Consider the following 26,416-nt stretch of genomic DNA (forward strand, 5'->3'; position numbering starts at 1 on the left):
TTGATGTGTCTGTCTGGTGGAACCAAGGGTCTCATAGACTCTAAGCATGCTGCTTTGTCACTGAGCTCTAAACCCCATATAAATTTCCTAAATAAAATGAAGGAGTATTTATAAAATCTGTCTGCACATTGGCCATGAAAGAGTTCATCCCTGTGACATAATTCTGAGTTTAAAATTAATATCTTTTAATTAAATAATTAATACAATAGCTGTGGATTGTTTGTTGGAATGAGAAACATTTTAATTTTTCCAACTTGAGGCTGATGTTATCTTGCTGTCCTCCTGGGCAACTCTTATGGCAACCTTTTTTCCTTTTTCTTCAGGCCATTGTACTTTGGTGAAACTGGCTGTTGAACTTTGCTATAGTTGATGAGCAGAATTTCTCCTGGACTATTCATCCTCCCAGTCCCATCCTAGTTAAAAACAATTCCAATGCCATGGAATCCTTTGTAACTTTGCACTTTGCGTTTGAAGAAGGACATTTCTAGGATGGATAGAACTGTGTTATAGTTGGTTTGCAGGACACCGGCATCCAATGCCCACTGACTCCAGTGTGAGCACAGAAGGTTCCAGAAAGAGGGAACAATCTGAGAGTTCACAACCAGGAACCCAGAAGCAACCTGGCTTTAAAAAGCACAGCATTGGAGACACTCCATGAGTCTGCTTGGCTTCCGGGCAAAGTAGCACTTAAGACCTTGTGTTAAAATGGACACCGGGGACACGGCTCTAGGACAAAAAGCTACCTCAAGGTCTGCAGACACTGACAGCCTGTCAGGTGGATGGAGGCAGGAACCATCAGCTGTTCTTAAGATGAGCGCTTTCAGTAGTCAGGAAGGACAGAGACAACCACAAATAGATCCTGAGCAGCTCGGAAATGCAGCTTCAGGGCAGCTGTTTGGTTCTGGGAAGCTGGCCTCACCCGGTGAGGGCGTACATCAACTCACAGAGAAGCAATACCCACCACACCGTCCGAGTCCCTACCCATGCCAACATTCGCTCTCTTTCCCTCAGCACTCATTGCCACAGGGCATGATGCACAGCAACAAGCCGCACCAGAGCCTAGAGGGCCCTCCCTGGCTTTTCCCTGGCCCTTTGCCATCTGTTGCCTCTGAGGACTTATTTCCTTTTCCAATGCATGGCCACAGTGGTGGTTACCCTAGAAAAAAGATCTCAAGTCTCAACCCTGCTTACAGCCAATACTCCCAGAAAAGTATCGAACAGGCAGAAGATGCTCACAAAAAGGAGCACAAACCCAAAAAGCCGGGCAAATATATCTGTCCGTACTGCAGCAGGGCGTGTGCGAAACCAAGCGTTCTAAAGAAACACATCAGGTCCCACACTGGTGAGAGGCCGTATCCGTGTATACCTTGTGGTTTCTCTTTCAAGACCAAGAGCAATTTGTACAAGCACAGGAAGTCTCATGCCCATGCAATTAAGGCAGGCTTGGTACCCTTCACAGAATCCTCTGTGTCCAAATTGGACCTCGAGGCCGGTTTTATTGATGTGGAAGCAGAGATACACTCAGACGGTGAGCAGAGCACAGACACAGATGAGGAGAGCTCTTTATTTGCTGAGGCTTCTGACAAAGTGAGCCCTGGCCCTCCCATCCCTTTGGATATTGCTAGCAGAGGTGGCTACCATGGGTCCTTGGAAGAATCTTTGGGAGGTCCAATGAAGGTGCCAATTTTGATTATCCCCAAGAGTGGGATCCCACTACCCAATGAAGGCTCTCAGTATCTGGGTCCTGAAATACTCCCCAATCCGTCTTTGAATGCTAAGGCTGACGACTCTCACACAGTGAAACAGAAACTTGCACTGAGACTATCAGAGAAAAAAGGACAAGATTCTGAGCCATCCCTCAACCTCCTGAGCCCACACAGCAAGGGGAGCACGGACTCTGGCTACTTTTCTCGGTCAGAAAGTGCAGAGCAGCAGATAAGCCCGCCCAACACAAACGCAAAGTCTTATGAAGAAATCATCTTTGGAAAATACTGTCGACTTAGTCCAAGGAATACACTTAGTGTTACTCCCACCGGTCAGGAGCGCACTGCCATGGGGCGCAGGGGCATCATGGAACCATTACCTCATGTAAACACCAGGTTGGAGGTCAAGATGTTTGAAGATCCTATCTCTCAGCTGATTCCCAGCAAAGGGGAAATGGACCCCAGTCAAGTCAACATGTTGAAGACCACGAAATTCAACAGTGAGTGTCGGCAACCACAAGCCATCCCATCTTCTGTTAGGAATGAAGGAAAACCTTACCCAGGAACCTTCCCAGGAAGCAATCCAATTCTCTTAGAAGCCCCTGTGGACTCTTCACCCCTTATTAGAAGCAACTCGATGCCAACGTCTTCAGCAACAAATTTAAGTGTCCCCCCTTCTTTGAGAGGAAGCCACTCATTTGATGAAAGGATGACAGGGTCTGATGACGTATTCTATCCTGGCACTGTCGGCATACCTCCCCAGCGCATGCTAAGACGACAAGCAGCCTTCGAGCTGCCATCCGTCCAGGAGGGCCACATGGAGTCTGAGCACCCTGCACGGGTATCCAAGAGCCTGGCCAGCTCATCCCTGAAGGAAAAGAAATTACATCCTGGGGACAGGCCTGCCTATGACTATGACATCTGCCGTAAACCATATAAAAGGTGGGAAGACGCTGAAGCATCAAAACAGAGCTATAGAGACATTTCTTGCTTGAGTTCCTTCAAGCATGGAGGGGAGTATTTTATGGACCCCTCGGTGCCAGTGCAGGGAGTGCCAACCATGTTTGGGACTACCTGTGAAAACAGAAAACGCAGGAAAGAGAAGAGCGTAGGGGACGAGGAGGATGCTCCCATGATCTGTGGTGGCATGGCAAGTGCTCCGGTGAGCATGATGCCCTCAGAGTACAACCCAAAGCTGCAGGACGGAGGAAGGAGTGGCTTTGCTGTGACTGGACACGAGAGCCTTCCTCATGGTCACTCTGACCGTCTAGACCCAGCTCGACCCCAGCTGGCATCTAGAAGTCCATCTCTTGGGTCTGAGGATTTGCCCTCAGCTGCTGATCCTGACAAGATGACAGACCTGGGCAAGAAGCCTCCAGGAAATGTGATTTCAGTGATTCAGCACACAAACTCGCTGAGCCGGCCCAATTCCTTTGAAAGATCTGAATCAACAGAAATGGTGGCCTGTACCCAGGATAAGACCCCTTCACCTTCTGAGACGTGTGACAGTGAGGTTTTGGAAGCCCCTGTAAGCCCAGAGTGGGCTCCTCCAGGGGATGGTGCGGAAAGCGGAAGCAAGCCAACCCCTCCACAGCAGGCACCACAGCATTCCTACCACGCACAACCAAGGCTTGTTCGCCAGCACAACATCCAGGTTCCTGAAATTAGAGTCACAGAGGAACCTGATAAGCCAGAAAAGGAGAAGGAAGCTCCCACCAAGGAGCCTGAGAAGCCTGTGGAGGAATTCCAGTGGCCCCAGAGAAGTGAGACTCTTTCCCAGCTCCCTGCTGAGAAGTTGCCTCCCAAAAAGAAACGCTTAAGGCTTGCAGATTTGGAGCATTCCTCAGGGGAATCCAGTTTTGAGTCCACAGGCACCGGCCTCTCTCGAAGTCCGAGCCAAGAAAGCAACTTATCCCACAGTTCCAGTTTCTCCATGTCCTTTGATAGAGAAGAAGCAGTTAAGCTCACTGCGCCTCCTAAGCAGGATGAGAGCGGGAAGCATTCTGAGTTTTTGACTGTCCCTGCGGGTTCATACTCGTTGTCTGTCCCGGGTCATCACCACCAGAAGGAAATGCGGCGGTGCTCCTCCGAGCAGATGCCTTGTCCTCACCCGACGGAAGTCCCAGAAATACGGAGTAAATCATTTGATTATGGGAACCTGTCCCACGCTCCAGTGGCCGGAACATCCCCATCAACATTATCACCCTCCCGGGAGAGGAAGAAATGCTTTCTGGTACGCCAGGCTTCCTTCAGTGGCTCCCCAGAAATTGCCCAAGGTGAAGCTGGCGTGGACCCTAGCGTCAAGCAGGAGCACATGGAGCACCTACACGCCGGCCTCAGGGCTGCGTGGTCCTCTGTGCTTCCGCCTCTGCCAGGGGATGACCCAGGAAAGCAGGTGGTCGGTACGTGTGGCCAGCTGAGCTCAGGGCCACCACTCCACCTTGCCCAGCAACAGATTATGCACATGGACAGTCAGGAATCTCTGAGAAATCCGTTGATTCAACCTACATCCTACATGACAAGCAAGCACTTGCCCGAACAACCACATCTGTTTCCACATCAAGATGCGGTCCCATTCTCTCCAATCCAGAATACCTTGTTTCAGTTTCAGTACCCAACTGTCTGTATGGTTCATTTGCCAGCTCAGCAGCCTCCCTGGTGGCAGGCACATTTCTCCCATCCCTTCGCTCCACACCCTCAGAACAGCTACAGCAAGCCTCCTTTCCAAGCTGACATTCATTCTAACTATCCCTTAGAGCATGTAGCAGAACACACTGGAAAGAAATCTGCTGACTATCCACATGCAAAAGAGCAGACTTACCCGTGTTATTCCGGAACATCAGGGCTACACTCCAAGAACCTCCCTCCGAAGTTTCCATCAGACCAGGGCAGTAAATCCACTGAAACGCCCACTGAGCAGCTTCTGCGAGAAGATTTTGCCTCAGAAAATGCTGGGCCTTTGCAGTCCCTACCGGGAACAGTGGTTCCTGTTCGGATCCAGACCCACGTTCCATCCTATGGAAGTGTCATGTACACAAGCATTTCTCAGATACTTGGACAGAATAGCCCCGCCATTGTCATATGCAAGGTCGATGAGAATATGACCCAGAGAACACTGGTAACCAATGCAGCCATGCAAGGGATAGGATTTAACATAGCCCAAGTGCTTGGGCAGCACACAGGCTTGGAAAAATACCCTCTTTGGAAAGTACCCCAGACCTTACCTCTGGGCTTAGAGTCCACCATCCCCTTGTGTTTACCGTCCACCTCAGACAACGCAGCCTCTCTTGGAGGGAGCAAGCGGATGCTGTCTCCAGCCAGCAGTTTGGAGCTCTTCATGGAAACCAAGCAACAGAAACGGGTGAAAGAAGAAAAGATGTACGGGCAGATTGTTGAAGAGCTTAGTGCCGTGGAGCTAACCAACTCTGACATCAAGAAGGGCCTGTCTCGCCCCCAGAAGCCCCAGCTCGTGAGGCAAGGGTGTGCTTCGGAGCCAAAGGATGGCTGCTCCCAGTCAAGGTCATCTTCCTTCTCGTCCCTGTCACCCTCCTCATCTCAAGACCATCCGTCTGCCAGCGGCCCTTTCCCTCCCAACAGGGAGATACTTCCAGGTTCCAGGGCACCGCCACGACGGAAGTTCAGTGGACCCTCAGAAAGCAGAGAGTCCTCCGATGAACTGGACATCGATGAGACTTCGTCAGACATGAGCATGAGCCCTCAGAGCTCTTCACTGCCCACCGGAGGCAGTCAGCAGGAAGAGGAAGGGAAGGCCCGCAAGCTGCCCGTCAGCATGCTAGTCCACATGGCCTCTGGTCCTGGAGGCAACGTGGCAAACTCTACTCTTCTCTTCACAGACGTGGCCGATTTCCAGCAGATCCTTCAGTTCCCTAGTCTGCGGACAACAACTACTGTGAGTTGGTGCTTCTTAAATTATACAAAACCCAATTTTGTGCAACAGGCCACCTTCAAATCCTCCGTTTATGCTTCATGGTGCATTAGTTCCTGTAACCCAAACCCATCAGGATTGAACACCAAGACCACGCTGGCCCTTCTGAGATCCAAACAAAAAATTACTGCAGAAATTTATACTCTGGCTGCTATGCACAGGCCCGGAACTGGAAAGCTCACATCATCCAGTGCCTGGAAGCAGTTTGCACAGGTAACAACAGACTCTGGGGTAGAAAGTACAGTGGGTTATGGGTCAAATACTAAGTAGACTGTATAGTGAAGGATAGAAGATCTAAAAGTTAAAATATACTAGGAACATTTTAGAAACCTGGTCTTATCCAGAGATGGGAGATGCCATAGCCTGCCCTTACTCCGAGGGCTCCCAGAAAAGCCTCAAATATTGGGAGTGCTTTTTCAGCCCAGATAAGGGAAATTCTCCTGCTGGGACTAATGTTTATTGATCATTTTCCTTTCTGCCTCTTGAGTGATAGTGTAGACATGAGGAATTCTGGGACTTATGAAATGAGGTAATAAAACATGGAGTGGATACAGAAGATAAGGTGGAGTTGGAAATATGAAAGATGTTAGATCTCAGGTGGCAAATGCCATCAATGACATCGAGGGTGTGTTTGACTAAAATTTATATTCCATCCATCTCTTTCAAAAATGACTTTCCCTAGTTATTGTTTTCTCCTGTTTTGCCCCTAAACAGTTAGTTCTTACATGTAAAAATTTAAAATGTGATAACTTTTAAAATAAACAAAATTAATGGTGAAGAAAATAGAGATTTGAAAAAATGTTTTTGGGATGTTATGTTAAGGTTGCTTTCCCATCGATGACTTTTGAAACTACTTCCTTAGTATGGATTGTTTGGCTTGCTCCTTTAAATGATAGAGTATGTGTTGGAAGTCTCTGTTATTATTTCGCAGAGGAAATGCAAATTACTCAGTGTCTGTGCACTTAAACATTGAAGTGATCATAGGGAAACTGTTTTCTGCAATCAGTTTATAGCCTTTTATTACCAAATGCAAGCTAACTTGCAGGTATGATAGAAGTGCAGGATGTACAGGCCAGAATATCCTGGAGAAAGCATGTGAAATGATTCTCTCTTTTGATCCTGCAGATAAAACCTGATGCACCCTTCTTGTTTGGCAACAAACTAGAAAGGAAATTAGCAGGAAATGTCTTAAAGGAAAGAGGAAAAGGAGAGATTCACGGAGATAAAGATCTTGGATCCAAACAAACCGAGCCAATCCGAATTAAGATCTTTGAAGGGGGGTAAGAAAGCATAAACCCAGATGTAAAACGTTCGGTTGTAAGTCAGTGTGAACTGTCCTGATGGTTGTGTGTGGTAAATTGTGTGTGATCTTGCAGACACTCACAAGAAATTCCTTTTGCAGTTAAATTGGGGAACACTGGCTGGAGAAAGCTAGCAAGCAGGACCTGCCCTCAGTGAGCACGGTCCCATTATGCACCTTAAGTTCTCTCTTCTCTAAATTTATATACAATTTTCTACATTCCTTCGTCCTTTACTACTTCATGGGCACTTGGGTTACTACACAGACAAATTTGTATTCTGTGTTGATGTGAGCGGAACCATGCATACTTCTGTACATTTCTAAGAAATAGATTCAGTGAACTTCAGACTTTCATGGGATTCTGAAACTTTTACCACCCATGACCCTTTTGCTCTTGAAGTCAAATTATCATACTATTTTCTCTGTCTCCACTGGTGTATAACAGCCTCTTCTCAAATGTTCTAAGCCAATGGAACTCAAGAAGGACCAACAGTTCATATAGAGTATATGTGTGTATAATGTATGTGTATACATATACATATATACACATACACATTACATAAATATATGATATACATATTTGATAGACATATCAAATAATATATACATATAACAAATAACATACATAGCAAATATATATATATAATTAAGAAAATATAAGTATATGTGATAGCTAGGTTTTTGTTTCAGTAGAAATATATTAGTTGTAATACATGGAAGAGGTCTAGGTCTATGATTTTAGCTAAAAAGTATAACTACATTAAATATATTTGAGGGATTATGTCATTTAGTCCCATCTCACCAACCTATCACTAAATTTCATAGTTTCATAGACATACTTTTATTCCAGTGGTATTTGAAGGATAAAATGTTATTTTTGACAATAAAAATGTTGACTGTTAGTAACAGAAAATTTCTCCCAGTTCTACCAATTTGGAGTTGGTTGTTATAGTTAAGTTGCCCTTGGATTTTTGCTTCATTTAGGAATTGAGTCTTTTTGCCATATTTGCATGTATGCATGAACATTGCCTCAATATGGACATCTGTCATATCATTACATAAATGAAAAGAGTGTAGGTTTTGTCTTTCCCACAAGACAGGTCTCTCCGATCCCCGTGACTCTTGTCACTGTTCTTTACACAGCAGCTGTCTTCAGAGAGGTGCATGTGGACTTATGGATATGTGCTAGTGTATGTGGTTTAACGGTGCTCATCAGGGTTATTGTATGTTTTGAGGAACCCATCTCTGCTAACAGAGAACATAAGTGGAAATTAAAACACTTCTAGAACTCTTTTTTGCTCTGTTTTGATGATCCATGAAGTCACACACACACACACACACACACACACACACACACACACACACACATATATATTTTATTTTCTGTTTCTAACTCAAGTCATTTTTTAATCTCTGAACTAATTCACTACTAATTTCTGGTAACCAGGCAATCATTCCGAACAGTGTGTTCTCACCTCTTAAGTTGTTGATTGCAAGTGGCAACAACAATGACAGGAATTACTGACTAGATTATCCAGGTTATCTAGTTGATAGGTATAATAAATATTTCTTTAAATTGCTGTTTTTTCAAAATCCATTGTGTATCAGATAGATTTATGGGTCTTCAGAAATGTAACAGAATAAGTAGGCTATCTGAGCACATTCTCCCCATATACAGATTTATGTAGTATTTTACTTTATTTCATTCTTTAGGTGAGTTAATCAGCTAAGACACTGAAAATAAACTTTTTTGTTTGAGGAGAAAATGTGCTTTTCATCAACTAGGTTTCTCAGTCAGGGTTTCTTGTGCTTTGAGGGAAAACACCATGACCAAAAAGCAAGCTGGGAGGAGAGGGTTTGTCATGTCTCCAGATCATAGTCTATCACCGAAGAACGTCAGGGCAGGAATTCAGGCAGGCTCGATGGGCTGGGTTCTCTCTCCCATCGACCAGCAGTTAAGAACATGCCTTATAGTAAATTTTATGGAGATATTTTCTCAATTGTAATTCCTTCCTTTCAGATAACTCTAGTTTGCACCAAGTTAACACACAGAACCACCAGTACAACCCAATATTGATAAAGCTAGAGTATCCTTTCCTAAAGAATATTGGCTTTCTGGAAAACTATCATATCCCCTTGAGCAATTTCATCCTTCTTAGGAACAGAGAGTGAAATTGAATAGAAGTATGATTTTGTTTTTTTGGGGTTTTTTTTTTGGTTTTGTTTTTTGTTTTTTTGTTTTTGTTTTTTTTTTGCCTTGAGGATGTGCTCTGATTTATTATAAAATGCAAACATGAAAAGAAAACAAGTTTTAAGGCCAAGCCATAGTTGGAATGTTTTAGGAAAGGGAAAAGGGCTGCAAAAGCGATGGTCCTCATCTTCCTCTTCGATTAGTTCTGACCAAAATGCCAACATGCTCAGAAGTAGATTTATCCATAGTAGAGTTGGTATTCCAATACCTGGAGGGATGTTTTCATCTTGAAAAGCCTTCTACAAATTGGGTAATTGAATCTGAATTGGTGCTTGTACCTGTTTGGGGGTATTAGCTAGAGCAAGATGGGCATAGTCAGAAACCTCTTAGAGTGGGAAAAACAAAAAACAAGACAAAACTACTCTAGGTCTAAATACCACTAAGGAATCGGGTAGGGTTCTCCTCTTCTATCTAAGACTTCCTTCATCTCGAGTTCACGACAGTAGATGCCCTTAAGACCAATCCTCCAGGAAACAAATGCCAATTTTATCCCAAAGTCTCTAGTTCTCACTATGCAGTGATGCTCTCAGGAATCTAGTTGGAGTTTAGACTCCACATGAGTGCAGATCTGTGATCCTGGGAAGAACAGATCAAATCTGCAGACACCAGCTGGGGAGCCGAGCTTAGCCTTAGTTAAGTTGAAATTTCAGATGCACACATGTGCCAGGGTTGTAAAAATAGAGTAGAAACTTGCAAGAGAGGTTTCTATTCTCAGTTAGGATTATTTCTGCAAATGTAGAGGAGTGTTCCATTACGTATATTATAGATGATGTCATGTTAACAGATTATGCACGAAACATGATCATTCTAAAATATTGGTATGCATTTAGTCATGTTCTTTGATTGGAGGCTATACTATGCCCAAAAGTGGGAGATCCAGGTCTGTATCTCTTTAGACTTATGTAAACCTATTGGAACATTTGTATATTCCATCAATAAATCTGTTATTCCACATAGAATAAAATTTTATATACAGCAATAATTCCATTACATAACTGTCTCAAGTGTTCTCTATATAAACTTCTCAGGGTTCCTAGAAGTCAGGGTGGATAATTGGAAAAGACCCTCATAAAAACTGACATCGGGCAATAACTAGCTTTTGGTTTGATATATCACATGCTAAGAGTATTTAAATCATAGTGGTCTGCCTCTTCTTCAAATAGGTACAAATCCAATGAAGATTATGTGTATGTCAGAGGACGTGGACGGGGAAAGTACATTTGTGAAGAGTGTGGAATTCGCTGTAAGAAGCCAAGCATGCTCAAAAAACACATACGCACTCATACTGATGTTCGGCCTTATGTATGCAAGTTATGTAATTTTGCCTTCAAAACGAAAGGTATGAGCTTGATTTTTGCTGCTATTGTTGTTTGGAGAGGAAAGGGTTTCAAGAAAACTTCCGGCTACTTAGGATTCTGAATATTATTTTGTAACTCACTTTCACCAACCATAAAGAGTGTTTTGTTTATGAAAATATGACCCCCTGAGATATATTTCCTCCTTCCTGTCCAGGATCAAAGGATGTATGTGAGACTCTGAGACTCCTTTTATGACTAATTAAGAGCTACAGACTGAGGGCCAGGCAGGTTGTCTCTGAAGGAAGTGGCTTAGAAGTGCCTGGATAGCTATTACTTCATGTTGGAAATTTATGTGGGCTAGATAATATTTGCACCAATATTGAAATTCTGCAGGGAGGCAAAACATGAGTGGCAGTGGATAAGCAAGGGAAGCTACTGGGGAGAAAACATGTGGCCATGGTCACTTTCAAGAATATAAATAATGTAAAGATCTACAGACTCCCTGGTGGGCCCCCCTCCATCCACAGCTGCATTAATTATACATAGAGATTTGATAGCTTCTGCTCTGTGTATTTATCAGCATGGAGACAAGCCTTACTCTCAGACCTCAAGAGTTACTCTCATCCAGCTAGGACAGGCCTTGAGATAACCTATCATCTTCAAATATCTGTTTTAATAGGCTGATTTATGAAGAAATGTTTCACTCAAGGTTGCTTGACTTATATTTCTACTATCCTGTAGTATGGTGAAAATCTTCGTGCTGCATGTCAGATCTGTCTGAAGTAGATTGTAGACAGCCCCTCATCAACCCCACCTCATTTCCAGTGTTTCCAAGTTTAAGTTTAATATCAAGTAACATGCCCTGATACAAATAATTAAAACCAGACATGAATTGTGATAATCTGGTAAGGAGAAATATACCTCTCTCAGTTGTAGCCCACAATCTTAAACTGTGATCCTTTGACAGAAGTATTAATGTCAGGGTTTTCAAATATCTGTTTATTAGGAGAGTATTTATGTGTCTTTAATGCCTCATTTGAACTTCAATAGGGAGAGGGAACATAAACATCTGTATATCAAAAGAAATAAGGATGCTACTCATTATTTAAATGCCCTCCTCCCATAGTGTGATACCGCTTACTGAGAAGTCCCTAGAAGGAAAGAAAATTTAAAATTTGATTTTAAAACACACTGCAAGTCCACCAATCACCATAAAGATTACAAAATAATACTCTAGGTAAATGATTAAATCCAATTATGTGAAGACTCCATCAGGAAAGAGCATACTTTTGATCATTAATGGAATTTCCTTGTCAGCCTTTGGAAGCATTCAGGCAGAGGTCTAGGAATTTGAGGATGAGCAGTGCATTCTTGGGAGCTCCACTGGGTTCATCTCCTGCTGAAATATCCACTTTTCAGATTTTTATTCTCTGAGTACAAGTATGTTGTAAGAACCTATCCTCCCTTGCCTTTCCCAAGCTCCCACCATCCTCTCCTGTCCTGCTCTGGTCTGCTACATCAGATGCTCATGACTTCTGTAAACCAAAGTCAAGGTGGGATTGTTTCCAATTCCAACTTCTAGCTAGAAAGCTGCTCTGAAGATTACAAGCCTATTCAGACTGTATATGAAGCACACCAAAGTTCAGACACAGTTCGCTCTATGCCTGTGATGGATCGATTCTGGGAGCTCCCACGCAGGCTCATCCCCTGTGTTAAGTGGTGTATTACTGCATGCAGCTCACATACTCCTCTATACTTTAAATAATTTCTGGGTTACCTGAGTACCTTATTCATGTAATTGCTGTGTATTTTTAAAAATCATGTTTTTTATTCAATACCCAAGAAAAGAAGATTGGAGTTGTTCAATACAGACACTCTTCTCTTCCAGTTTTGATCCTTGGGTGGTTGAGACTACAGAGGTGTAGAAGTCATGGATACAGAGGGCTAGCTGCAACTTATCTTGGCATGTTTAGCATCTTCACCCATATACATACCACACATACACAAATAATTTCAAAAATTATAGATGTTTTGATAAGAGCAATAAAAGTATAGAAATATTTGTATTGGAGGTATAAAAATAATATGTAGAATTCCTAGATCTACAAGCAACAAGATAATCATAATGTGATAGTAATTTTTGAAAGAATAGTGCATTGTGATTTATTTATTTAATTAATACTAAGCATAGCTGTATCAGAGAGAGAGAGAAATAATGCCTTCATCAGGCTGATTTTCTACCTAGGCTTCTGTGATCCTGCACTGGAAAATAAAAGTGCATACTTGTGTGTTGCTACTACATTGTCAGGATGACAACAGACAATAACACAGCCATTTCATTAGAACAAATGAATATACTCTAGGCCCCTGAGTTGATCCCTGAGTCTCTTTTGATAAATTTTATAGTATAGAAAAATGCATATGCATGAGATAGTTCATCACACAATGTTTTACATCAGTCATCACAGTTTGATAGTTAATTCTCTTGTTCTCTTGTTCACATTTTCTAGGAAACCTAACGAAGCACATGAAATCTAAGGCCCACATGAAAAAGTGTCTGGAGCTGGGCGTCTCAATGACATCAGTAGATGACACAGAAACAGAAGAAGCAGGTGTGTGGCTTACTGAATGGACTGGTCTTTTAGGTGGGCTTCGTGGCCTAGTGATTGCACATCACTTTATTAAGTACTCTTTGCAGGGAATAAAACGACACACTGAAATGCTTGGGAACTACTAAGGAGAAAGGAAAACATTTGCAGTGGAACTTGTTTTAGAGGTGGGGAGGGCTGTATTAGCAGAATGGTTGTCTCTAAACACTGTAAAGGGATGTGTGCATGAGGCAGGGGATGGAATTTTGATTTATGTGCTGTGAAGCATTGGGAGGAAATTGAAAGCACTTTAATGTGTTCGTCTTCCTATTGAGAGGAAACGTAGTAGAAAAACTATCCATCATTAACCTCGGTAGAGGATCTGGAGGTCAGCAAACCTCCTGAGGTATCCCTCTTAGAAATAACTTGCACCTGAAACAGGAGAGACAGACTGTCGCTTTGCTTTTCTCCCTCCAGCATCAGTCATTAGCAATACTAGCCACATCCATTTGTTTTGAATTGTATCATGAGACTTCTCTAAAGTTTGAAATATGAGATCCTATTCTGGAGTTCTCAGGGATGAAACGAAGTAGGTAGGCACAAGTAAGTGTCTACACAAGGGGTGGTTCAGAGGCATGATTGTTTCAGGGGCTCAAGGGGATTAAGGGAGACTTTGGAGAAGAGTATTGGGGCAGATACAAGCTCCCAGACTTGAAAAATGGGATCTTAGTCACTGTTAATAATTGTTGCGTTCTTTCAGAAAATATGGAAGAGTTGCACAAAACATCTGAAAAGCATAGCATGTCCGGCATTTCAACTGATCACCAGTTCTCAGATGCTGAGGAATCTGATGGAGAAGATGGGGATGATAATGATGATGATGATGAAGATGATGATGACTTTGATGACCAAGGAGATTTGACACCGAAGACAAGGTCAAGAAGCACGAGTCCTCAGCCTCCTAGGTTCTCCTCCTTGCCTGTCAATGTTGGCGCTGTAGCCCATGGCGTCCCTTCAGATAGCTCTCTGGGACATTCGTCACTGATCAGCTATTTGGTTACTCTACCAAGTATTCAGGTGACTCAGCTCATGACACCCAGTGACTCTTGTGAAGATACCCAGATGACAGAGTATCAGAGGCTGTTCCAGAGCAAAAGCACAGACTCTGAACCGGATAAAGACAGGTTAGACATCCCAAGCTCCATGGATGAAGAGGCTATGTTGTCTTCAGAGCCAAGCTCCTCCCCAAGGGACTTCTCCCCCTCAAGCTACCGTTCCTCACCAGGATATGATTCTTCACCCTGTCGAGATAATTCGCCAAAGAGGTATCTGATACCCAAAGGAGATTTGTCACCCAGAAGACATTTATCACCTAGAAGAGATCTGTCACCCATGAGGCATCTGTCACCAAGAAAAGAAGCTGCATTGAGGAGAGAGATGTCCCAAGGGGATGCTTCACCAAGAAGGCACTTGTCCCCAAGGAGACCATTGTCTCCTGGAAAAGACATTACAGCAAGAAGAGACCTCTCTCCCAGAAGAGAGAGAAGATATATGACCACCATCCGAGCACCATCTCCCAGAAGGGCTTTATATCATACCCCTCCATTATCCATGGGACAGTATCTGCAAACAGAGCCAATTGTATTGGGGCCTCCTGTAAGTATAGCCTGAGTTCTCTTCACCAGAGCTGCAGAACATTGGTACCTCCTATAGCATAGTTATAAGGCATTTATTATATGTGGGTGTAATGAACCTATTAATATAAATAGCAGGGAGATGCTTTACCACACATTGTGTTGGTGACATGGCTGTGGCATTATTCCAAGTATAAGATTGTATCAGAGCAGGAGTGAACTTCCAGCTAGGAACAGGTGAAGCCTTCTGAATGTTTTGTAAGCATAGCTAATTATAGACGTGAGCCAAAACCCTTAGGTGAGGCCCCAGGTATGGCAGGCGTATGTAGACAAACATGAAGATAGTAAATTGTTAGTGATATGTACGCCTCAGCAGGTGAGGACTCTGATCCAGGCTTCATCCTTGACTTCCAAAATGATTTTTAAAATATACTCATTACATTGTCCAACCTGTGTACATGTGCAAATGGCCAGGACCTGGGAAAAGGCGGTGTGACACTCTAGTAGCTCATAGGTAAAGGCATAAAGGTTTCTGCATTTTTTCTGTTGTTGCTGTTAGCACCAGGTATAGATGCTGAGCGAGAATGCAGGCCGGAGAATGAGCTGTCTGAGAGCTAGGGAGAATATTCTGAGGGTTCCACCTTTTACTTTTATCATAAAGTAAGGTGACAGTAGCCATGGACCACACTGAAACCACGAGTTTAGTGAAAAGGTACAAAGAAGCCCCTAATCTGCCTCATTGCACTCATGATCTGCCCACCAGACCATGGCATCTCATGTTATTGGGGTAGGATTGTCAAAACACAGGCAGAGAGCACAGAGGCATGCTGCCTTCTGAGTTTGTTGGCTTTAAAAGTGGTTTTAGTTTCCAGATCTTTCTTCCTGCTTCTACCCTCTTTACTGTGCCTTTTCTGCCTGGCATAGCCTGGTCTTTCTCAGGCACAGAAGGCAGTGCTAACACCTAGCTCTGTCTGCCCCTGCCCTGGTAGCCAGTCCCCTCGCACATTGCCTACCGCTCTCTTGACTCACAAGCTTACACCGCCATTCTCAAACTTTAGGACATCTCCCAGCCTTTCTTGCAGTATCCTCATCATCCTTTTTTCATAAATCAGGTGCAAAGTTCATCTTGATGTCGCAATCCTTCAGAGACATGCCCTGATGTCTGGACATGACTGATGTCAAGCTAATAGATTAGCAAGCTAGGAGAAAAGCACCACATCTCGGCGAGTTTCTATAGTGACAGCCGCCTAAGTCACTATATATTGAATAGGAAGCTGGAAATCCCTCTGGGATGTCCTCAAACGATTCCTCTGATAGAGACATGGTGATGCTGGCAGAGTGTGTTAAACCAGTCCTGATCCCTCATTCCTGAAGCTTTCGAGTCAGCTTTTGGCCAAGTAGAGCATAACTGGCTTGTGTGAGTCAATGGAACTCATTCAGGTAACCATGTCATGAAAACAGAGCCATTGATTTAACATGCTGTTAAACTCAGGCTAATTAATTAATTAATTAATTAAAGGAGTTATACAGAATAAAAGAATTTATATATTTTGGACCTTTGATTCACTACAAAGATAATCAAGAAATTTAGCGCCAAACAAAAAATTAGTTTTGCCAGTTACTGAGCTTTTCCTAAATTTTTGTGTGGTTTTATTTTATTTTATTTTGTTCTTTTTAAAATCTCTGGACACCTCACAGAGCTCATCCTTCATCCACAACAAATCCTATAGCTTGATGCCCAGTCCAGTTATCTTTAAATAAAAGATGCCACCTGCTATCTGTTCTCATGGGAGGGAGCAGAACCGGATCTCAAGCAGGAGCCCTGACCTGAGTCCTCATTTTGTGTTGACTGGTCGCCTCTGGATGGCAGAGAGAACTATATCTTTCTGTGAAAGAGTCCATCCTGGTCAGAGAAACATAGACCTGAACATGCTCTGATGGGTGTTCCTCCTGACTGCTCTGTCAGATGGAGACCTTTCTCTCTCTAATAATGTACAGAAAGGAATGTGACCTGCCATAGTCACTTTTCACAGAAATTCTGTTCCACTACCTTGACATTTTGCACACCTTGATGGAAGCTTCACAGAGCAATGACTGGTGTGAAGGGACCCTGACACCCAGGATGACATAAGATATAATTGGTTTAGTCTGAACTTAGAGCCAGAGAGAAGATTTAGACAGAGAAACGCACACCACTAGGATTCCTCCCCTAACACCTTCTAGTTCGTTTTAAGATGGATAATAGGATTTAAAAGTGTGTGCACTTTATTCAGTCAGTCACCATTTTTTGAGAACTGGAGCTGGAGTATGGTTCAAAGGGGAAATAATATGACAGTTACACCCTTATTTTCCTGTGCATATCTGTGTCTGTGTGTAGATGCAGACTGTCTTCAGTAAAGCCGTCAGGGCTGAGTCTCTCTTCTCTGTGCGATCTTGGGTGGGTTGTCTTGTCTCATGGCCACTTGTGTAAGGAAGTCTGCATCAGTCAGGCACAGTCCTTACCTAGATATTGTCTGTCCCTAAAGGAAGATGTTGCACAGCTGTAAGCAGGGCAGGAGCTGACAGCACATTTAGGAGAGGGCCTCTCTTGCCGAAGGACTTCTTCCCAGTCTCCTCTAGCTGGTGCCAAAAGCATTGGGGCTCCTCTGCCTTAACTGCTGTTTGATGGAGGCTTACACACATTTACAGAATTCTTCTTGAGTCCTGAAATGGTCACGTATCCTATCTTGTGAGGTTCTAGTGGTTCCAGGGATGCTAATTGCACCATTTCATCTGTGTTGCAGAACAAATCATTTGTGTACAGCTTGGATAAGCTGTAGCCCAGACCACAATGAATTCCAAGCATGGTAGACAGTGGCAGGCATGTGCATAATTTATAGTTCCTGGGCCAGGCTCAAATCTAAATAGAACTGGGTGGCTCCTTAATGGTAGGAATTTGATCCTTGAATCTGAGAGCTGAAGCATCCTTGAGATGAATTACTACAAATTTTAAGATTGCTTTCCTAAATTCTTACCATATTTGACAAGTTTTAGTAGAACTCATCTACCTTGAGTTCTCATATAAACAAGCAGTGAAGTCCATTATTAATGAATCCTAGCAATTAAAACTCTGACTAATTCACTAGAGCCAGATAATCTGGCAATCTAGGCTATGTTCTACTACAAAAACAAGAATAACAAGTAAAGTCTTCATTTCAGGATGAAAACCATGAAATCTAGAATTGTGGCTCCAAATTTTAAATACCTTTACTTCATTAATTTCAAGAAGACATTCATGTTATAAGTAACAGAGAAATTGAGCCATAATCATCTTTGACTCTCAGCTATGAAATTGAATATATAAATGATTAACTGTTAAACACACGATATTAACGAGTATTTGCTTCCTTTCAAACATTGCCATTTCTATAAGCTTTAGCTTTGATCTGGAACTTGAAGAAGAACTCTGCATTCTTCATAGGCCCTGTCTTCGTCAGGGTTTCTAGTCCTGCACAAACATCATGACCAAGAAGCAAGTTGGGGAGGAAAGGGTTTATTTGGCTTACTTCCATATTGCTGTTGATCACCAAGAAAGTCAGGACTGGAACTCAGGCAGGTCAGGAAGCAGGAGCTGACACAGACAGAAGCCATGGAGAGATGTTCCTTACTGGCTTGCTTCCCCTGGCTTGCTCAGCCTGCTCTCTTATAGAACCCAAGACTTCCAGCCCAGGGATGGCACCACCCACAAGGGGCCCTACTCCCTTGATCACTAATTGAGAAAATGCCCCACAGCTGGACCTCATGGAGGCACTCCCCCAACTGAAGCTCCCTTCTGTGATAACTCCAGCCTGTGTCAAGTTGACACACAAAACTAGCCAGTACAGGCCCCCTTCTTAGTGGGGATGTATTCCTGTAGGCCAAACCTTGCACAGCAAAGAAACAGATTGGTGGTTTCACAAAACCACCCTGCCTTCCTTTGTGTGAAAAGGTGTTTTCTATAGTGGGAAATATTTAAAAAGCAATCCTTGCAGCACTGGCAGGGTATTGGCAGACAGGCCAGCCTGTTCTCAGCCCGGTATACTCTCTGACCCACAGCTCTGAAATCTCTCCACCTGGCTCACTAAGTTCCCAAGGCAGGTCGTTGTCACACCAGCCCCATGCTTCCAGATTCCCACGGGTTTTGGTTTTGGGCTGCACTTCTCACAAACCCATGCTTTGCTGCGGTACCTTTCTCTCTGGAACCCAGTTGAGTCACTGCATGAAGGAAAACACCACACAAACTTAGTGTAGGATCAGCATGTAACACAATCGTTGGGCACAGCAACTAGCATCCTAATTTGTAAGCCATTCTGAGTTCAACCCTCCAGTAGCAGATCCCAACGGGCGGGGTGTGGGGGAGGCAGGGTGCCTCCACTACCTACATTTTGGCCTCCATGCTCATCTCCTGTCCACCAGCCCAGTCTCTGCTCCTCTTGTGCCATCCCTTTCTCAGACCCAGAAGTCCCGCCTACTCACCCAGTGATTGGTTCCTTGAAATCTTTATTCTTTATGGGAAGGTTCACATGAAGTCACATGAGTATGAGATTCACTCCTTGTCCCAGACAGCCCTTCTTGGGGAAGCAGAGTTAGTAACAAAATACAAACAGTACCAGGGCTATCCACAATGGTTTTCTAAAAGCCTGTTGCCAACTTATTATTTCTACCAAGCCTAAGGAATATCTTACAGTGCAGCCTTCAGCATAAATAGTTGATAATCCTGTTTCCTTCGAGTTAAAAATCCCATCAATATTTACTAGACATCCTTTGTTTTGTTTTGTTATTTTCTTTGTTGATTAGTTGTTTTCCTGGTGAATCCATTCTTTTTACTTGCTCTTATGAAGAAATAGCCATCATGTGATTTTATGCCTAGTGGGAAATACACTGGTTGCTTTAGCATTTTGCTCTTGAAAAACAAAAGCCACTGTCCACAGGGGAATACCTTTATTAAAGAACTGGAAAAAGAATAGCTAAGGAAGCTATTCAACTTTGAGAAATTATTTTTAAGATGCCAGGCATCCTGAAGGAGGGAGGGGAAAAGAGAGGGAAATAGGTAACAGTTCTGAACTCTGTGCTCTGTTTTCCTGTGTAGAATCTAAGAAGAGGATTACCTCAGGTTCCTTACTTCAGTCTCTATGGAGACCAAGAAGGTGCTTATGAACATCACGGCTCCAGCCTTTTCCCTGAGGGTCCTACTGACTATGTCTTCAGTCATCTTCCACTCCATTCTCAGCAGCAAGTCCGAGCTCCTATTCCCATGGTGCCAGTTGGTGGGATCCAAATGGTTCACTCCTTACCGCCGGCCCTTTCCGGTTTACATCCTCCACCCTCATTGCCTCTGCCCACGGAGGGCTCTGAGGAGAAGAAAGGAGCACCAGGGGAGGCCTTTACCAAGGATCCCTACACCCTTTCCAGGCGGCATGAGAAACAAGCCCCTCACGTTTTGCAGTCATCTGGTCTACCTAGTTCTCCCTCGTCCCCACGGCTATTGATGAAACAGAGTACTTCAGAAGACAGCCTAAATTCCACAGAGAGAGAACAGGAGGAAAACATACAGACTTGTACAAAAGCCATCGCCTCACTCCGGATTGCAACAGAAGAGGCAGCTCTGCTTGGGGCTGACCAGCCCACATGGGTGCAGGAATCCCCCCAGAAACCCTTGGAAAGTGCACACGTCAGCATTAGACACTTTAGCGGGCCTGAGCCAGGTCAGCCCTGTACCTCAGCCGCCCACCCTGACTTACATGATGGTGAAAAGGACACTTTTGGTACATCACAGACTGCAGTAGCTCACCCTACGTTTTACAGCAAGAGCAGTTTGGATGAGAAGCAGGTGGACTTTCAGAACAGCAAGGAATTATCTTTAAGCACAGAGGAAGGCATTGATCCTTCATCAGAAAAGAATCAGCTCCATTGATCTGCAATGCATGGACACATTCATTTCCACATTTCCCCCTCTCCTGTTTTGTTTTTGTTTTTCTAGGAATAGAAGTAAACGAGTTGATAGCATGCCTGTCCTGAGTTACAGTAGTTGGCTATTATAAATACTTTTGTTATTTTGGAAAACAATTAGGTAAATTAGCAAGTCATCTTGAGCCTGACCAAAACAAAATTTGAAATTAACCTATTGGGTCTGGTACTTTGAAAATTGTACAGATGTTTGTGCCTTTTCTTTACTTTGCTTATATTCTTATAAGCATTTTTTAGCAGTAATTTGTACATATTTTAGAATTTGTGTATCTGCTTTGTAATAAATGTAATCTCTTTCCTCTTTTGGACACTTGGATCTAAATGATGTAAAGCAAAGCAGCATCTATATATATGTGAGGTTGCACTAAAACATATTTTTATATGATAAAAACTGAACAGCTTTTATGTACAGCTCTGATTCTGTAATACTAATATTTATTTTGTTTCATAAACTGTACATTTTTTCTTAATGTTGTGGATTGCTTTTCTATGTGAAGCATGGATTTAACTGTTGCGTAACTAGAACGGAAATGTCCATTGTAAGCAAGATATTTAAACTAGAATATCTTATTCTGCACTTATGCATTAGTTACAAAAAAAAGATAAAGAACGTATCAGTTGGTTCTTAACTTGTAAATTCTTTTCGTCTCTTGTTTGCCGGATTGACAATAACTTAAGTGCTGATTGTGATTTTAAATGGATAGTACCGTAAAGCATTAAAGTAAACAATGTGCTATTGTGAGTTTTTTCAAAGCTTTATAAATCAGTTATAAATAATATTAAAAGTATTTGGTCTTATGTGAACATGTTGATCTATATACTTATCTAAAAATATGGGAAAAACATTCCGCCCCATGTAAATATGTACAAGTGCATCACTGGTACAGTTTTCTGTTACTCGGTTGGACACAAGGTTGCCACAGACCTATGCTAGAGTGTCTTTAAAATTAAAGTGAGAAAGCACATGGACTGTGTAGAGCTTGGTTATCGGCCGGCCCGGTGGCTTGGTAGGCAGTGCTGTGCACTGCCCATAGAGAAGACCTGGGCTTAAAATTCTTGGTTCTTGCTGCACGGGATAGTGACTCGAACTAAGGCTGCATGGAGGGTTCGCACTTGGACTCGAGGGTTGGGTGTGGAAGTGGGGAAGGAGGGTGGAGACCTGCTCCCCAGCTCTTCCCATCAGCCTGTCCATATGGTTACAGGGTTACCATCAGCATTAGGAAATGTCACCTTACCCTTTTTGTACAGGGAAAGAGTGTCACTCCTGGCTGTCTCAGGGGGAATGAAGAAGAGAATCCTTCAAGAGGAAGCAGCTCTTGGGAGGAGGATGTTTTTTTGTATATAACCTTCAGAACGGCTTTTGATCAGTGTTGAAGGTGGGAAGAGCCTTTGCAGGTCCAGAAGAGCAGAGCAGAGGGAGGGGTACAGCAACATGTGCACACGCATGCACATGTATGTGCATGCGCACACACAATCTGGGTTATCTTTGTGCTATATAGTGGATTATAATTCTGTGAAACCAAGTTTGTATATTGAATTACATTAAGGAGTGTTCTTTAAAAAGAGAAATAAATATACAATTACATGCTTGAGGTGTCTAGTTCTTGTGTGTGTGTGTGTTTTATATTTTACTTCTGATTTTGTTTCTTAGAGGATTTTGATGCTTTTAACCTACACCCTAATTTTAACTGTTAGGTTCCATCTATCTTGAGGCACATCAACTGCAGATGGTCTCTGACCAAGTGACAAGGTAGTTATTGGTTTCCATGGGCCATCTGATTAGCTTAGATGGCAGACAGTTTCTAGACTGTAGGCCTGAGAAATGAAAAGGCCTGGGAAGCATGCAGTCTAACTGTTTCCAAGGTTAAAATACACACACACACACACACACACACACACACACAACACACAAAACAAAACATCAGAAATATACCATAAAATACCCACAGATGAAGGGGATTTTGAAGACCAGAATCTTTTTTTTTTTTTTTTTTTTTTTTTTGGTTTTTCGAGACTGGGTTTCTCTGAGTAGCCCTGGCTGTCCTGGAACTCACTCTGTAGACCAGGCTGGCCTTGAACTCAGAAATCCTCCTGCCTCTGCCTCCCAAGTGCTGGGATTAAAGGTGTGTGCTACCACCGCCCGGTAACCAGAATCTTTTTTTGCAATAAAAGTAATTAAAATGACCATACAATGTGGAAGTCTCAGCATTTTTATTAAAAACATCTCTAGTTGGTAAGTGTATACCTTCCCTTTTTTGTTTATGAGTCAGACAATCATGACTATTTTACAAGCATGAATTGAAGGTGAACAAGCTAACCAACTAGGAATCCCAGAATCATTTTGATTATATAGGGAAACTTTGGTCTTACTCCTTGGACATGCTGTGTGAGAGATGGAGAAAGAGTTGGGGCAGAGAGGATTTTGGGCTTTTGCTTTTGCCAAGTTCATCACTATGCCTCATTCATTCCTAAGCAGAGCTTGGGTGCCTGTTATGAGCTGAGAAGTTGATGGACATTTAGAGTGGTGAGAATGTTTGTTTTCCAGAAACTCACATAACGAGTGGAGATTTCTATGTTAGCAAATGTTAGAATTAAAAACTGCACTGGGGTGTTTTGTCAAAACCAAGATTGGTACTCAGGACTGTGCATTTTCAAGTAGGAAGAAGGAGACCCCCACAGCCTTGGAACACAGCCGGGAAATCATATGTTGACAATCTCAACATACTTTTTCATGAGCTGCAATGGAGCATCATTCAGAGTGCTGGGTATACATGGCAGAGCAAAACAGATTCTTGACTTTCATCTATATCTCAATGGGGAAGGGACGATGGAGGGGAAAATGAAGTTAGAAAGCACAGGTGTGGTGGCCCAGGATGTGTGAAGCTGTACGTGCACAAAGAGTGAGCAAAGTGAAGCTGTTTCTGAGGGGAGCTGGCGGAGTGGTACACAGCTAAGGCAGAGACCAGACTAGAACCTTGTTTCCCAGCCCACGGTGTGAGTACAAAGAAATCCAAGGAAGAAAGACTAGAGCAAGAAAGTAACCTTTGTAGGGCGAGTGTGCGCGCACATGTTTGTGTATTTGTGTGTGTGTGTGTGTATGTGTGTGATACATACTACATACATGTATATGTAAAATTTAGAGGTCTTAAAGGAGGTGAAGAACAGAAACAATGGTTAATGTAAATACAGTGTGCTCGTGTATGAAGTGATCAAAAACTGTACCTTCAATTTTAAAAAGCTGGGAGTGTAAGCCGGGCGTGGTGGCGCACGCCTTTAATCCCAGCACTTGGGAGGCAGAGGCAGGTGGATTTCTGAGTTCGAGGCCAGCCTGGTCTACAGAGTGAGCTCCAGGACAGCCAGGGCTATACAGAGAAACCCTGTCTTGAAAAACCAAAAAAAAAAAAAAAAAAAAAAAAAAAAAAAAAAAAAAAAAAAAAAAAGCTGGGAGTGATAGTTGGTAATCTTAGTGCTTAGAGAAGGGAGGAAGCCTAGGACTCAGTATCCAGCCAAACTAGTTTGTTTGCTGAACTATCAATCGTACGAAGGACTTTCACAAAACAAGTTGGGTGGCACTTTAGGAATGACAGCCAAGGTTCACTCCTGGCCTCCACAGGCATGTGCACCAACATTTGTACCCACACATATACAAATGTATAGACACATGTGTCTGTGTATGTATATATGCACATGCACATACAAATATATGATGTATATAATGTATATAAATATAATGTATATACTTTTATACTTGTATATGTATGTACATGTACTTGTATGTGTATATACAAAATTTTAAAGAGTAACACTATGATTTAATAACAGTACTTAGAAGCATTATTAAACTAACAATCTTTTTCAAAACCTATAGACCAATAAATAAATATGGAAGCAGAAATTGTTGAAGTAAGAAGGCTGCTCAAATTCTCTGACCAACTCTGCTCTTAACTTACAAATTGCTTGTTATTGTTGCCTCTCAATTTATAGAGAAAGTTGCCAAGGTCAAATATTGTCAGAAACACAAAGGTCATCTTCATGAATGGTGACCAAAGCTATTCATTTAGAATTGTTATCAAATATGACTGCACTGTCTTTACTACAGACTGCTTTGTTTTCTCTGGAGATGTTTGTCATCATATAGCTCAAAGTACCCACCAGTTTCTGACTGGAGAGAAGCATGCTTGCCATGCATGCTATGCAGTAATCAGCCAGGCTTGGCTTTGTAGAAATACTCAAGAACATAACAGAAATGATTTTATTTTTCCTTATGTGTAGCTAAATGTTGACAAACAGAAAAAGCTAATCTTCAATTTTCTGAAATTCTTTGTGGGTAATCTTACTTATATATACTCATATCAATCACTTAGCGAAAACTAGAGTCACCTTTATATGTAAACACTTTATCAAAATGAACTCGACTAGGAGATTTCCCCCATTTGTTAAGTTCTTATAAAGTATTTCAGAATCAGCAATAGACTATGACCGGTTTTGTTTTTATCTTTTAACCAGTATTCAAACTTTCAGGTTGGAGAGATGACTCAACTGTTAAAGGCTAGGCTCACAACCAGAATTTAAACTTTGCTGTCTTGTGTAAGCACAAATTTCATAAATATGGTTTGATATGAATGAAATTTCATCATAACACAATTAGAATGGTTAATAACAATACTTCTTGTTTCATTCATTCATTCATTCATTCATTCATTTGAGGACTCAGACACAAGTGCCCTGGCACATACAGGGAGGTCAGAGGAAAAAGCACAACTCACAGAAACCTGTCCCCTCTTTCCAAAGTATGGGTCCCAGGGATCGAACTTGGATCATCAGACTTGGTGGCAAGCACCCTTGTTTGCTGAACCATCTTTTTTGGACCCAAGTATACAATCCATGGAAGATACCCTTTTTAATTACTCCATTACAAATCATATTAAAGAATAAAACATTTCTTAAAAAAAGACTTTCCTATAGAAATATTCAAGGATTTGTGGGATGATGGTTGCCAGGTTCTAGCCTCCAAGGAAACATGAAAAAGCTAAGCATTTTTGTGACTAACTTAAGAGAGGAAATCCTACAGAAGGTCTTGTATGACATGTATGACATTTCCAATGGGAACAAAGCTTGTGGGCGCCTGGATATCCGGGCTGGCTTTCTGAGCTCATCATAAGAAGGCATGGCAGCAAGGGTGTGGAACCTTTTGCTCTGAGCAGTAGTTCTGCCAAAGAAAGCTGATATGGATCTTTAGGCTTCTAAGCTCTGTTCAGTTACACAAAAGAGCACAGTTCCAGGAAGGGAACATGCATGCATGCATCATGGACTGCATAAAGAAGTCCTGGACATCTCTCTTCTTACTCAGTGTGTCTGCCTAGAGTTATATTCTGACTGCAGGATATCAAGGTCTTCAAAGATATGAATATGCATTGCTATGGCTAAAGTTTGATGGTAGTGCTAGGCACTGATGCTCAAATTGTTATTCTCAGGACAGTTGTGTCTGTAGGAACAATTACAAGTAGAGTACATGGTGCAAGGACTATAACACATAGATCAGGAATAACCCTCTACAAAAGCATTTTCAGTAATAATTTAAATTAGTGGGTACTAACCTCGCTTCAATCAGCCATCCTCTCATTTAACAGAAACTAAAGAAAGTAATTTTATTAACCTGGCATGCCTAGTTAGTAAAAGTAAAGGCAGTTTTATTTTTGTTTTTGTTTTTT

General features: G+C 42.5%; 1 protein-coding gene across 11 annotated transcripts in view; it reads left to right on the forward strand.

Annotated features, from left to right (window-relative positions):
- The window catches only part of Hivep2 (HIVEP zinc finger 2), a 194,525-nt gene extending 172,231 nt beyond the window's left edge, over positions 1 to 22,294 (forward strand). For all 11 annotated transcript variants that reach the window (XM_031380460.1, XM_031380465.1, XM_031380458.1 and 8 more), the window contains 6 exons: positions 324 to 5,862; positions 6,775 to 6,929; positions 10,364 to 10,539; positions 13,009 to 13,110; positions 13,847 to 14,742; positions 19,828 to 22,294. In XM_031380460.1, coding sequence (XP_031236320.1) covers positions 706 to 5,862; positions 6,775 to 6,929; positions 10,364 to 10,539; positions 13,009 to 13,110; positions 13,847 to 14,742; positions 19,828 to 20,652 — 7,311 coding nt within the window. In that variant the 5' untranslated portion in view covers positions 324 to 705 and the 3' untranslated portion in view covers positions 20,653 to 22,294. The remainder of the gene's footprint in view (positions 1 to 323; positions 5,863 to 6,774; positions 6,930 to 10,363; positions 10,540 to 13,008; positions 13,111 to 13,846; positions 14,743 to 19,827) is intronic.
- The last annotated feature ends 4,122 nt before the right edge of the window (positions 22,295 to 26,416 follow it).

The sequence above is a fragment of the Mastomys coucha genome, unplaced genomic scaffold, assembly GCF_008632895.1.
Source record: "Mastomys coucha isolate ucsf_1 unplaced genomic scaffold, UCSF_Mcou_1 pScaffold2, whole genome shotgun sequence".
Taxonomy (NCBI): domain Eukaryota; kingdom Metazoa; phylum Chordata; class Mammalia; order Rodentia; family Muridae; genus Mastomys; species Mastomys coucha.